The 15158-nt window shown below is 36.7% G+C and overlaps 1 protein-coding gene and 1 pseudogene across 1 annotated transcript; both read right to left on the bottom strand.

Moving 5' to 3' along the window:
- Positions 1-4311: 4311 nt before the first annotated feature.
- LOC125813116 (uncharacterized mitochondrial protein AtMg00860-like) lies at positions 4312-4881 on the bottom strand. Its single transcript, XM_049492601.1, has one exon. It carries the CDS (start codon positions 4879-4881, stop codon positions 4312-4314), a length of 570 nt encoding a protein of 189 aa, XP_049348558.1.
- Positions 4882-6729: 1848 nt separating this feature from the next.
- LOC125813101 (uncharacterized) lies at positions 6730-7422 on the bottom strand (annotated as a pseudogene).
- Between the last annotated feature and the right edge of the window lie 7736 nt (positions 7423-15158).

Raw genomic sequence — 15158 nt, 5'->3', positions numbered from 1 at the left:
ACTCCTCATGTCTGACTCGGTCTCCCATGTAGCCTCCTCCACTGGACGATGCTTCCATTGAACCTTTACTTAAGCAATCTCTTTCGATCTCAACTTTTGAATTTGCCTATCCAAAATGGTTATCGGCTCCTCCTCAAAAGTCAAATTTTGATCAAGTAACATTGAATCCCATTGAATCACATGAGCACCACCCTGATGATACTTTTTCAACATCGAAATATGAAATACGGGATGAACACCCGACAAACCAGGTGGCAAAGCCAACTGATACGCCACCTCACTAATACGCTCCATAATCTCGAAAGGGCCAATATACCTTGGGTTCAACTTGACTTTCCTTCCAAATCTCATCACACCCTTCATGGGCGAAACCTTCAATAGAACCCGCTCTCCCACCATGAACTCCAAGTCGCGAACCTTCCGATCTGCATAACTCTTTTGCCTACTCTAAGCCATGAGAAGTCTATCTTGGATCATCTTGACCTTGTCCAAGGACCCCCCTCAACAAATCTGTACCCCACGGTCTAACCTCAAATGCATCAAACCAACCAATTAGAGATCGACATCTCCTACCATACAAAGCCTCAAAAGGTGCCATCTCAATGCTCGAATGGTAACTATTATTGTAAGCAAACTCCGCTAATGGCAAGAACTGATCCCAGTGACCACCAAAGTCAATGACACACGCCCGCAATATGTACTCAAGAACCTGAATAGTCCATTCAGACTGACCATCAGTCTGAGGGTGAAAGGTTGTATTAAGATCCATCTGAGTGTCCAACTCCTTCTGCATAGACCGCCAGAAATTAGATGTAAATTGTGTGCCACGATCGGAAACAATTGAAATGGGAACTCCATGCAAACAAACTATCTCTCAAATATAGATCTTGGCTAACTTTTCTGAATTATAGGTAGTCTGAACTGGTACGAAGTGTGCAGACTTAGTCAGTCGATCCACGATGACCCATATATCATCAAACTTACCCAAGGTACGTGGCAATCCTACCACAAAGTCCATAACAATGCGCTCCCACTTCCACTCGGGTATAAGCATCCTCTGGGTCACACCTCTAGGCTTTTGGTGTTCATACTTCACTTGCTGACAATTCAAACATTGAGATACAAAATCTACTATGTCCCTCTTCATACGACACCACCAATAATGCTACTTCAAGTCACAATACATCTTACTAGCCCCAGGATGAATAGAGTACCTCGAACTATGTGCCTCTTCCATGATGAGTCTAGTCAAATCGCTTGTCCGAGAAACACATATATGACCTTTTATCCTCAAAACTCCCTCACTATCAAGAATTGCATCTTTGGTTCTCCTTTCGACACCTTGTCTCGAATCTTACATAAATCATCATCAATAAACTGTTGAGTTCGAATCTACTCCAACAAGGATGACCTAGCCTCCATATAAGCCAAAACCTTACCAGATTCTGAAATATCAAGCCTCACAAAGCTATTGGCCAAGGATTGGACATCCCTAGCTAAAGGACGCTCGTCAACCTGTAACATTGCTAGACTACCCATACTTACCGCCTTTCGACTCAAGGCATCTGCTACCACATTTGTAACATCCGGCAATTTGAAATAACTATGAAGAGGCTTAGAATTGGAAATAGTCATTTTTTGGAAGGAATTCAAAATCTGGAAATTTGGTTAAGTATGGGAAAAAAGTGAGTTTTTGGCCAACTTTGAGCAGTTATAACTCCTAGCTCAGGATGAGTTAGGTGTATTTCCAGTTATGTTTGCGAAGCTCGTAGAATGATATTTCCAACGCCACCGAGTTTGCTCGATTCCGAGCGTATGAGTGAGTTATGTCCTTTGGAATTTGGGCAGTTGGCATGGAAGTCCGTCCAGAAATTTTAAGGGCATTTTGGTCTTTTCCCTAACCAATTCTTTTGGGTTATATTAGTGTGTTAGACTGATTTTTAGATCAGTTTTTCCCATTTTAAAAGAGTGAGAGTTAGGGTTCTTGAGAGAAGAGGAGAAGAAAAGGAGAAAAGAGAAGAAGCAAGGAGATCGTCGTGGTTTCGTCGGGGGTGATCCCTATTAAGGTATGTGAGTTCATAGTGTTGGATTGGTTCTTTTCCCCACATGCCAAACTCGTTTAATTTCGAGAAAAGATTGATTATGTTTGTTGAAGTTATTGGTTGTAGTTGTTGAAGTTGTTGGTTGTGATTGTGTTGAAGTTCTTGTTGATTTGGGACATGTTTCCGATTGTGTTTGTGAGTTGAAATCTATTGTATGTTGAGGGGTTTATGATTCTAAGTGTTTGGGGCTGGATCCATGGAAGTTAAGGAGGTTTAGAGTTGGAAAAATGAAGGAGAAAAGTTGAGTTTTCTGGGGTCAGGGGTGGTGCGTCGCGCCTGCCAGCGCACCCCAAAAGAGTTTCTGAGTTTTCTCTCTTGGGGCGGTACGCCTAGCAGTGCGCCCCAACTGCCCTTCTGAGCTTTGAGGGCTGGCGCCCTGCGCCCTGCAGAGCGCCAAGGACGCCAAGTTTCCCCATTCATTTCACACTTTCTCATACATGTTCCTTGGTATTGTACCTATGTTTTATAGTTGTTTTCCACACTCTACGGTACGTCTACACGTCAAGAACTCATCCATAAACATGTGATCATATACCTTGAATCCATAATCCAATTCAAAGCGAGTTAGTATCAAAGTCAAGTGAAGTTAAAAGTCAAGTGATGTTAGAGCCACGCTTAGAAGTTAAGAAGTAAGTCAAAGCAAGTTTCTTAAAATTGTTCAAGAGTCTTTATTGAATGTTTTAACTTCATTTTAAGGCTCAAATTTCCAGTTGAGTAAAGAGTATAAAGTAGAGTTCATTTCTCAAAAGTTATTAGGGAACTATGTATTCCCAAAGAAGTTTCTAAATGTTTTTACATTGAGTAAGAAATGAACTATGATTCCAAAAGAGCCTTTGGGCTAAGTTTTGAGCAATTATCTCAACTAAAGAAAGATGTGTTTAAAACACTTATGAGCTAAAGTATATTTTTGGGAGTAGTCTTGAGCACCGAGTGGGGACACGAGTTCATATTAACTCAACTCTCCATAAGAACCATGCGGCCAACATGGGGTTTAACGGGTCATACTTTTTTGATGATCCTGTAAGTTAAGCTAGTGGATCCACTTAGTAAAGTTAGCTTTCTATATCACAACAAGGTATAGGATGGTCCTTGGGCAACGTGAGGTAAAACGTTGTATCACCACTTAGTTTCATAGTGGTGGTTGTCGGTTAGAGAAACTCCCATAGCAGTAGAAATTGCATGGTTCCTCGAGGGCTTCTGCTTAGTATGGATGGGGGTATGAGACTTCATTCATGCATTGCACAAGTAAACTTTGAGAGGAAGCATGGTATTTTCATGATATTATAAATATGATTTTTACGTCATGTTTTAAATAGTTTTGCAAGCTTTATATATATTGCATGTGTCTTATTGCTTTATATTGAGTTCAATTATTCATGAGTTGAACAGAGCTAAGGTAAGTTCTCTTTTGTATCCCTTTCAAGCTTAAGTTGCTGTTTAGTTGTCCAGCTCGCATACTCGTACATTCTATGTACTGATGCCAGTTGGCCTGCATCTTATTATGATGCAGACGCAGGTACCCAGGATCAGCATCCAGCACGCCGTTGGTCCAGTTGAGCACTCCAGAGTCAGTGGTGAGCCTTTTTGCATTCCGGAGGACTCGGTCATTTTGTTCTCTTAGTTTTGCTTTATTAGGATGTTGTGGGGTCTGTCCCAACATCCATCTCAGTATTATAGGAGCTTCATAGACAGTCAGTCAGTTAGTATTGAGTCTCTCATCTCTGTATATATATAAATATTCTATTTTGAGACTCGAGTTGCCTTTTTGGCCAGATTTTATCAGTTAAATAGTCTTATGACCCTTTTGTTGCATGAAGTTATTTTGTTGAGTTAGGTTTCCGCTGACTTAAGAAAGCCAGGCCAAGGGTTCGCTTGGGGGCCAACAATGGTCTTCGAGTGCCGGCCATGTCCAGGGTGTAGGCTCGGGGTGTGACACCCTTTGCCTTGCCTGGATGATAAAAAATAGTCATGTCGTAGTCTTTGAGCAACTCCAACCATCTCCGCTGCCTCAAATTGAGATCCCTCTGGTTGAATATATACTGAAGACTACAATGATCCGTGAACACCTCACAATGCACACCATAAAGATAATGCCTCAAAATTTTCAATGCAAACACAACAGCCACCAACTCCAAATCATGAATAGGATAGTTCTTTTCATGAACCTTCAACTGCCTCGAAGCATAAGCTATCACCTTCCCCTTCTGCATCAATACGCAACAAGACCGATTCGAGAAACATCACAATATACAACAAAACCCTCTCCCTCCACGGGTAGGGTCAAAATCGGAGCAGTAGTCAATAAAGTCTTGAGCTTTTGAAAACTCACCTCACATTCATCAGACCACTGGAAAACCACTTCTTTTTGGGTCAATCTAGTTAATGGGGATGCAATGGATGAGAACCCCTTTACAAACTGTCGATAATAACCTGCAAGGCCTAAGAAACTCCGAATCTCAATAACTGAAGCAGGTCTGACCCAATCTCGAACTGCCTCAATCTTCTTAGGATCCACCATAATACCTTCCTTGGACACTACATGTCCCAAGAATTCTACCGAACGAAGCCAAAACTCACACTTTGAAAACTTTGCATAGAGCTTCTTTTCCTTCAGAATCCCAAGCACAATCCTCAAATGATGCTCGTGCTCCTCCTTACTACGGGAGTATATCAGTATATCATCTATGAAGACAATAACACATGAATCCAAGTACGGTCTGAACACTCCGTTCATCAAGTCCATAAAAGCTGTTGGGGCATTAGTCAATATGAAAGACATCACTAAAACCTTGTAATGGCCATAACGTGTTCGAAAAGCTGTCTTAGGGATATCCTCCGCCCTAACCTTCAGCTAATGGTAGTCGAATCTCAAATCAATCTTGGAGAAAATAGAAGCACCCTGCAGCTGATCAAATAAATCATCAATACGAGGTATCAGGTACTTATTTCTGATGGTTACCTTGTTCAACTGTCGATAGTCAATACACATACACATAAATCCATCTTTCTTCTTCACAAATAACACTGGAGCACCCCAAGGAGATACACTCGATCTAATAAAACCCTTGCTCAACAAATCTTACAACTACTCCTTTAACTCTTTCAATTCAGTCGGTGCCATACGATAAGGAGGAATGGAAATAGGCTGAGTGCCTGGCTCTATGTCAATACAAAAATCAATATCACGATCAGGTGGAAGACCTGGTAAGTCTGTCGGAAATACCTCCGAAAATTCACTCACCATCGGAATAGACTCAAGCATAGGAGTCTCAACACTAGTATCTCGAATGTGCGCCAAGTAAGCCAAACATCCTCTCTCTACCAAGTGACCAACCTTAAGAAATGATATCACCCCTTTAGGAGGGTGACTAAGACAACCTCTCCATTCTACTGTATGAATTCCAGGTACAGCTAATGTAACTATCTTGGCATGACAATTTAAAATTACATGATAAGGAGATAACTAATCCATACCAAGTATCACATCAAAATCTACCATATCTAGGACCTTTAAATCTGCATGAGTGTCATATCCCATCAAGGTAACTATACATAATCGATACACTCGATCTACCACTACAGAATCCCCGACAGGAGTAGAAACATGTACCAGCAAATCAAGAGACTCACATACTATATCCAGACTCGAAGCAAAATATGTGGACACATAAGAATAAGTAGAGCCTGGATCAAATAATAGAGTAGATGGTCGATGACAAACCGGAATAATACCTGTGATAACAGCATCCGAAGCCTCAGCCTCTGGCCTACCCGAAAAAGCATAATAGTGAGAACGACCGTCCTCATATTGTGAACCTCCACGACTACCACCTCGACCAGAAGGAGAACCACTTCTACCTAAATAAAAACCACCTCTGCCACTCTGTACACCTTCTCTAGTTGGAGGTTGTGCAACCCTGAAAGTCAAAGCCTAATGTACGCCCTTACGTCTGGTCCTAGGGCATTCTCTCACAAAGTGTCCCATATCACCACACTCAAAACAACCCTTACGAGACGTAGGCTGATGAGAGGAACCTGAATGACCAGAATGTCCCCCATGACCTACAGGTCTAGAGGATGAACCCTATGAAGTATGTACCGAACTCGAAGAACTATGCCCAGCGTAACCAGCCTCAGACGCTGGTATAGCAGCATGAATGGGTCTGCTAGACTGAGAGTGATAACCTCTCCCTAAGTAACCTCGACTCCTAGGCTGAGCACCATCATAATCACCTGAATGACGGGTCCTCTTGCCCTCACACTGCTCAAATCCCTCACGTCGAATCATCTCCAACTCTTTAGCAGCATCTACCACATTCTGGAACGGAACACAAGAAGTAGCAACCTGAGAAACTCCCAGACGAATCTGAATAATCAGCCCCTTAACAAACCTTCTCACTCTCTCGGCCTCTGTGGGAAGTATCATCGAAGCATGCCTAGCCAAGGCATGGAATTTACCCTCATACTCTGCGACTGACATACCATCTTGTTGCAAACCCTCGAACTCAGCCCTCTTACGCTCCCTCTCACTGTGTGGGACAAACTTGGCTAGAAATACCTGAGTAAACCGAGTCCATGATATTGGAGGGGATCCAGCTGGCCTACTACTAATATAATCCCTCCACCACTACTTGGCAGAGCCAGTCATCTGAAACATTGTGTAGTCAATTCCATGAGACTCTTCTAATCCAAGATTATGCAACCTCTCATGACAACTAACTATAAATTCATATGCATCCTTAGTTAAGTCACTAGTATAAGTCGGAGGATTCATTAGTCTGAACCTCTCAAACATCTTTTGTTCATCAAAGGTCATGGAAGGCCTGTTCGCCAAGTTTGATGCAATACCTGGAAATTCCATATTATCTAAACGGGGAGCTACAGCAGCAACTGGTTGAGTCATGGGAGTCTGAGAATCTGGAGCAACCATCGGATCTGGAGTCTGACCTCCAACACGGGTCTATGAAGCATCAGAGGTGACAGGCAAAGTTCCCGCCTGAGCCATCCCCTCTAGAAGTCCTAGCATAGGAACCAAGGTATCTTGAAGCACTGGGGTGGCAATAATTCTGGGTAGAGCCTCAGCTGGTCCATCCCCATCGACACGATACTGTACATCCACATGAATAACATTTGCATCAGGAGGTACTGTCCTATTACGGCCCTGGATAGCTATTGGTACTTGTCCTTCCATGGATGCTGCAATACGACCCCTACCCTGACCTCGACCTCGTCCCCTTCCTCTACCTCGAATAGTGCTCCCAAAAGCAGGCGCATGAATAGGCTCATGATCACCACTTGCAGATGTACGAGTTCTCACCATCTGAGAGAATGAGATATCAAGATTAGAATTTCAATAAGGTAAAGTGTGCACGATAATGAATGAAAGAATAGAATTTTTCCTAAATGTCTTATAGCCTCTCGAAGATAGGTATGGACGTCATCATACCGATCCGCAAGATTCTACTAGACATTGCTCTTGTACTCGTGAGACCGGTGAACCTAGGGCTCTGATACCAAATTTGTCACGACCCAAATTCACAAGTCGTGATGGCACCTATGTTCCCAACCAATAAGTAAGCCAACCCAACATATTTACCAATTATGATTAACTAATGAGGTAAAAGGTAATAGCGAGTAAAATTTCCAACTCTAAGTTCCTTATAAATATGAAATGCGGAAAGCTAAAATACTAACCAAGAATTGGTGTCATAAGTACAAGAGCCTCTAAATATGATGCAAGTCTAAAACTAAATGACAATCCAAACATAAGGGATATTCTGTTTGAATACTAAAATAACAGAATAAATAAAAGGTAAAGGGAGGTGTGGGCCACGGAACAACCAAGCAGCTCACCACAACTCCAAGATACTCCAAGCTCATACTCTAAAAGCTCCACGAGATGTGCTCATACTCGGAATCGAATCTGCACCACAAAAGAGTGCAACAAGTGTAGTATGAGTACGAAACCACGTGTACCCAGTATATCTCATAGACCAACAACGAAGAAGTAGTGACGGGAGTTCATATAAGAAAAATATGTTATTTATTTATTCAAGTCTATATTATAATTACGAGTCAAGTTTCATCAAATATAGGAAATTAAATAACAAGTACTTTCCAACCACCAATAAAACACATAATCATCAAGAATGAAGGATGACATGAGATACAATGCAATATGACACCATGGAATGATATGCCTCAGAATACCAAGTACTCTCTCAACCGTATAGACATGATACTCCTCGAAAAAACATCTAGAGTTCATGACCCATGGGGGACTCGCGAGGTACATATACCGACACAGACGATCTCCACGTGTCTGTGCGGACAATCTCAACGCACTATCATAAAATCAAACAATTTCCGCACGGACGATCTCCACGTGCCCAAAATAAAATCTTAGCATCTCACCATCCCCAGCACGGACGATCTCCACGTGCCCAACTTATACTCAATCTCATGTCAATGCATGTGCACAATATAATCTCAAATAAAGGGGATGATAATGCATCTCAATCAATCAAGTATCAGCGTAATACATAACCACCTCAACCATCACAAGTATACGGGTTCAAATAAGAACACAATCACACAAATAATCAGTCAATAATATATCAGCTAATGCCTATATGCTTTGGCATTCTCGGATTAAAATCCGCATTCTATAGTAATAGACTTTCCCTTTATAACACAGGTACTAGTACCAATGCCCGTCACATCATTGGTACGAGACCCCCATCTTTCGCCCTTACCCATTGTCTATTCCATTTTTTAAATCTTTAAGTTAGGAAAACGTCGTCCAACAAAGTCTAAAGTCTAAGCATACCTTGAATGCCAAACACGTGCCACGGATCCTCAAGAGTTTTCCTTCCCTTTTCGCAAAGCTTCAGAACTTTCCCAATCTACCAATTATGCAAAATATTGTAAGCACGCGAGTTCACACTCATTTTATTATGTATCTATCCTAGACCCACAAACTCACTCATATCTCTTAACCAACCCTAATTTTGATATAATTTCTATGTCAAAATCATATGTGCTAAAATTTATGCCTAGGATTAAATCTTAATTCCACTAAATAACATACTCTAACAATGTTCATATACATTATGCTTAATAATTAATAGTGACAAGAATAGCAACAGAAACTAACGAAAGTTTAACAAAAACTCCAAGCCTTCACAACTACTATACTTCAAATCCTTTTTAAATGTATCATCACTTAAAATCATGAGTCAATCATTGCCGTAATGATTACTCCCTCCTAATTTACAACTAACTTATCAAACCCAAAAAAAAAGCCATCATACAGTATAGTGTCAAATTTCCAAAATTTGCTTTCTTTAACCTTAACTATATTATTTATTTTCCAGCCTAAATCTTATCAACACAAATCCATATCCATTAATGACAAATCCCAGTCGAAATCTTTCTAGCACCGATTCGTTGGCAACAATAACTTCTGCATATTTTTAACCCGTAAACCAAACAAAATTCCTAACCAGTCAAGACATACACACGACAATCGATCAAATGCCCACCCGTGGAATGATGAATCATTAATGGGCATTAAATGCCTCCTTTAGGTTGATACAAATTAATTTTTTTTTAAAAGCAAGTTTTCATTCTTTTATAAGGACTTTGAACAGATGCAAATGTTTTTCCACTTGATATCTATCCATCAATATAAGAATATAATAATAACAACAATCCAAAGCACTCTGACAACATACTACAATATATAGAATATGAAAAGAATGAAAATTGCTTGTTTTCACCTGAGCAATGGTTATTGTTTTTTTTCTCCTCTCGTTGGTCGCCTATGGTAAGTTTCCGCCTCCACCTCTTTTCTTTTCTAGAATAAGAGTTTATTAACCGTGAAAACCCCACTAACCTATTATCACCTACGTGACCTAATGGTATAAATTATTAATAAGTTTTAGAGAGTTGACCCATTAATTACCAATCAGATAATAGTAATTAAATAAATATTTAAATTTTCCATTTATAATTTTTACGAGAAGAGTCAAAATAGTTCTAGTTTTCAAAACGACATAGCGGGTCGTTACAGATTGTCAAAAAGTCGAGCTTATTCGAAGCGACGATAATGTTTGATGTCTTGTGTGTAAAACTATCTTTGACAAACTGATTGACTTGCAGTTCCACTACAAATCAACACATGATCCACATTTCCATTATGACTGTGTCGTCTATTGTAATAGAGAAAAAATAGACTTCGAACTCTTAATTCACAAAGACTTTTTTCTATACGAGTGGAGGAGATGTCATGATTGGGTCTCATGCTTATAAGAAGCGCAATTGTGTAAAGACTCTTAGTCCAGAGGTAGAGGCTACTGATGATCTCAAGTCCAAAATCACCACAAAGAGGCTCTCTCCTGACAAGAAGGGGATTCGAATGAACCCTTGAGTACCATGTATGTACTTATATTATCCCGTGAAGGGGGTACGAATGAACCCTTGAACACCACGTACCTCTGCCCCCGAATGTAAGTGTCAAACTTTATTTTTGGTAGCAGATTTTTGTCTTTCCATTGTGAAAATTCTGAATAACTAATCATAAATATCTTTTGAGTACAATTCTTTTTAAGATTCACAACATAGAGTGATATTTAAGAACTTACAAACATGAAATATGGAAAATAAGGAAAGTTTAATTTTATTCGACCTTAATTTTTAGATCCTTTATTCTATCATGTGTGTTCTAATCATTTCATTCTCTTCTCTTGGTTTCAGAAAATGTGATTGTTTGAGAAAAGGAAAAAAATAACCTAAATACACAACTTATTTTACTATATTCTCTAGAATTTCATACCATTTGAAAGAATTACAGAAATCTCTACTTTACGTAATGTATCAGTCGGATACATCACTTTACGCGATGTATCGATTGAATACATCAGTTTACGATGTCTCGGGATGTACATTTTATATTGGGACGTTACTTTACGCGATGTATTAGTCAGATACATCACTTTACGCGATGTATCGGGATGTTGAGTGATGTATCCGAAATCGAGAAGCTATATATCAGAACGTTGATGGATGTATCCAAAATCGGGATGCGATGTATCAGGACGTTTATGATGCGTCCGGATTCCACCCAATTTAAAGAATTTTTATAATTTTAAAAAAAAATAGGAATAAAATATAATTAGTTCTTAACATTATGAGATTTGTGTAAAATCTAGGTCACCTAAGCTTTGCAACTTCCATTACTTCAATAATATTATGGGCCGCAGACAGTTTTTAAGACAAAACAATAAACTGCGGGCTTATCTTTCTCTTAGAAATTTCATAATGCTTATTTTGATACCGTCATTTAATATATATATATATTATTTAAAATTAATTTTGATAAAATCAAACTTCAAATATCGTATTTGAATATGATTGATGTTTAATCATTTTTGTTTGAAATTCATATACATAAGCTTAAAGTTCAAAGAAAATTAAATGATTGAGGGCAATGGTACTTTTGAACAAATTATTGAAGGTAGGAGTATTTCTTAACCAAACTATTGATTGATGACAGTTTAAATCAGTTTTACATAATGTAAGGACATTTTTTTTTACCCTTTTTCATTTATTTTAAGCTAAGATATGACTCTGAAATTTTTCAAATGCCAGAGAGGGATGTATATGAGAATACTTTTTTCCCTTGTGTCATCATATTGTATTTAATAGGAACACTTTGAATAACGTTGGAGTGTTCAATAGTTACATGCCTCAATTGAAATTGTTACATGAAAAATGTTGTGAAGTTTAGAGTCGTTTAGATATTTTGCGAATAATAAGTTAGCGTTTGACCTCAAGTTCTCAAATATTCTTGGCAAATCATATTTGGGTGAAGTTTCACCATGTTTTTGGCCCCAAATTTTTCCAAAAATATGATTTATATCCATAAGTTCTAAAAATTATTTAAAATACCTATAAATTTATATTATCATTTTATAATGAATATGTTCCGTTAAAAATAACCTTATAATATAATTGATAACAATCAACAATAATAAAAAAAAATTGTATTGACAAGACAATACATTAATCGCATATTCAAATTTGTGATTGATTCAGTTATAATTATAACCATTAAACACAAATTGCTCTTTTTTCTCAATTCTATCACTCAAATTAGAACTTAAACTTTCTCGGAGGAGATAGTAACAAATATTAGTTAGAAGTAATAAATAATGGGTATTTCTTATAAAATATAAAAGTTTAGGGTAATTTTTAATTTTTTTTTAATTCCTAAATTTTAGAAATTGGCCCAAATACTAGTCTTTTCTAGTATTTGGGAACTTAGGATAATTGACAAATATATTTGCCAAGTTATATGATCAAACACCACTTCTCAAGTTTTTCTCATATACTCTTGTAGCCAAACGGGTCCTAAATTGTGCGTATATATATTTTTTTTAAAATACAGCTAGTATTTGAAATTTGAAATTATAGCCGAATTAATTATTGTCTATATCGTTAAATCACCAAAGGAATTTCTGGCAACATATAAGTGACCCCTCATTGCTGGATTCGAATATTATTCATTTTTCCAATGGGTCATTATGTTATGTCCTATATCTCATACATTTTTTGTAGGGTACAACTCTAATCTTAAATAAAATTCAACATGTGGCTGCAAATTTCATATCCAAAAAGAAAAAAAGGGGGAGGGGGGAGGGATGGGGACTAGCTCACTTGACGAGATTTTTCTATCGATTTGAAGTTATGTTATGCTGACATGCAGGTTAAAAATATGTTTATATTACCTTCCTCTGAACTTTAGATCTATAAATACTTTTTTTATTCAAGAAATGTTAGAGTTATATTTTAAAGTAAGAGTCTGTTTGGATTAGCTTTTATTTATTAACATATAAACCAAAAGTCATAAGTTAGCAATAATTATAACTTGTGACTTTTGACTATTTTTATCGTTTTAGCTTAAATCAAGTGCTTATAAGTACTTTTTAAATTTACTCAAATTCTTCAAAAGTGATTTAAAGTTATTTTGACTTCAAGTAATAAGTAGTATAGTATCCCTTCTCTGTTTCCTCTCTCCTTGTAATAAAAGAACACAATAATTAAGAAGAGGGACTAATGGAATAATGGAAATGGAAAGTGGAGAAAATTTTCAAAGAAGTCAAAATTGGCTTTTAAATTGTCAAATAGATTAGGCAAATTTAATAAGTTATCTATGGTGATAGAGACTTGCAACCTCCACACACATAACTATAGTATAGTACACATCAATAACCACTTTAAGTATTGTAAGGTCTTTGAACAATTTAAAATGTTGCTTACACAATTGAGTAATATAATTTCTTGCATGGACCTTGTCCTTTTAATTTCACAAAATATATTCATGGAACCCTACATTGCTTATTATATGCTCTCTTTTTTGTCATGACTATTATTCTATGTACCTCCCTCCACGTGAAAGATATTCTCAAATATTCAACATCATAAATGTTCTATGCTAAATTTGTGGTATTGTATTTTGAACTAGCCTAGTTGTTATTGAAGATCATAAATATTTTCTCAAGGTTAACAAATTAAAAGTCATGCTTAGATATGTTTCGAGGGAGGCAAATTATAGTGTGCCGATTTCCTAGCAAATGAAGGATACAACCATGAAGAGACTTTAGTATTTTAGACAGGGGCGTATTAGAGGGGTGCCGTGGGTTCACGTGAACCCATGCTCTCCTCTCTAGATCATATATAATAGTGTTATATTTCTAAAAAATATTTTAATATAAATGTGTGAACCCATGTTTAAAGTATCATATAGTAATACAATAATGATTGAGTGCACCTCTCTAAGTAAGAATAAAAATTTAAGTCGTATATCCATCTTGTCCTTTTGAGTAACACCTCTCCAAGTGGTTATCGTTATACTTTTGACGTTTCAACTAATTTTTCTTTTGTTTTTTTTTCCTTTAATCTTTCAAAAATTTCAAGTGCCTTGCATTGGAAGTTCCTAAAAAACTTTGCACTATAAGAATTTTATATAATTAAATCAAATGTGTATATTAAAATTTAAAATTAATAGTATTATATATTTTGGACCTATAATTTTAAAAATTTAATTATTCATATTAAGAACCTAAAAGTCAAACTTATCAAATTTATATTTAAGATGCATTTTTTTCGTATTCGTGCATCCATCTTGACAAATTCCTGAATACACCTTTGATTTTAGAGAAATTTACTCAATTAAGAATATGAAGTTTTTTCTCTTGACGAACTTAAACCATATTATTTAGTTTTAATAACAAAAAAATATCTTTCTTTCATGATGTTGCTCCAATAAATCTCTTTCTTTCATGATGTTGCTCCAATAAGTTTGATAGTATGCATGTCATTATGCTTGCAATTTAGTTTTACAGAGTGAAGCATATTCTCAATAGAGGAAACTACGAGTTCGACAAAATTCACTATAAAATTTCAAAAATTATGTATATATATTAAAAAAATCTTTGAATATGTATAGAGATCCTAATTTATATTTAAAAAAATCGAAATATAAGACTCAAAACACTAAATTCTAAAAAAATAAATCAACAATACTATATTAGAAGATCCACCTATGTTGAATTAAATATTGAGAATATTATCCGACAAATGAAAATGAGCTCTTTCTAATAATTTAACGTTTTAGATGAGAGAGTTGTATGACATGGTACCAGAGCAATCATATATCCATTCTTTATTAATAAAGAATTCTACACACTTGGCTCATTAAAAAAATGCACATGAAGAGGCATGTTGAAAATATATGAATAAGTAAAAATGTGTTTATCTATCAACTCAAACTTTTAGATTAGATGATCAAATATTTTAACATATTCAACTATATATATACCAAAAAAAATATCCTTTCACAATATAACTTTTTGACGATAAAATTCAACCGAATCTGATCATGTGACATAACAAGAGACAGATTTGATTAAACTTATTGATTCGACTCGAAATATCTAAACATAATATTTTTTTAAAATAATACTTATTTATAATAATAAAAAAGATAATTTT

Source organism: Solanum verrucosum, unplaced genomic scaffold (genome assembly GCF_900185275.1).
Source record: "Solanum verrucosum unplaced genomic scaffold, falcon-dt-bn FXZP01000746.1, whole genome shotgun sequence".
Taxonomy (NCBI): Eukaryota; Viridiplantae; Streptophyta; class Magnoliopsida; order Solanales; family Solanaceae; genus Solanum; species Solanum verrucosum.
Note: the sequence above shows the minus strand (reverse complement) of the source record. Positions and strands in the feature narration are given on the sequence as shown.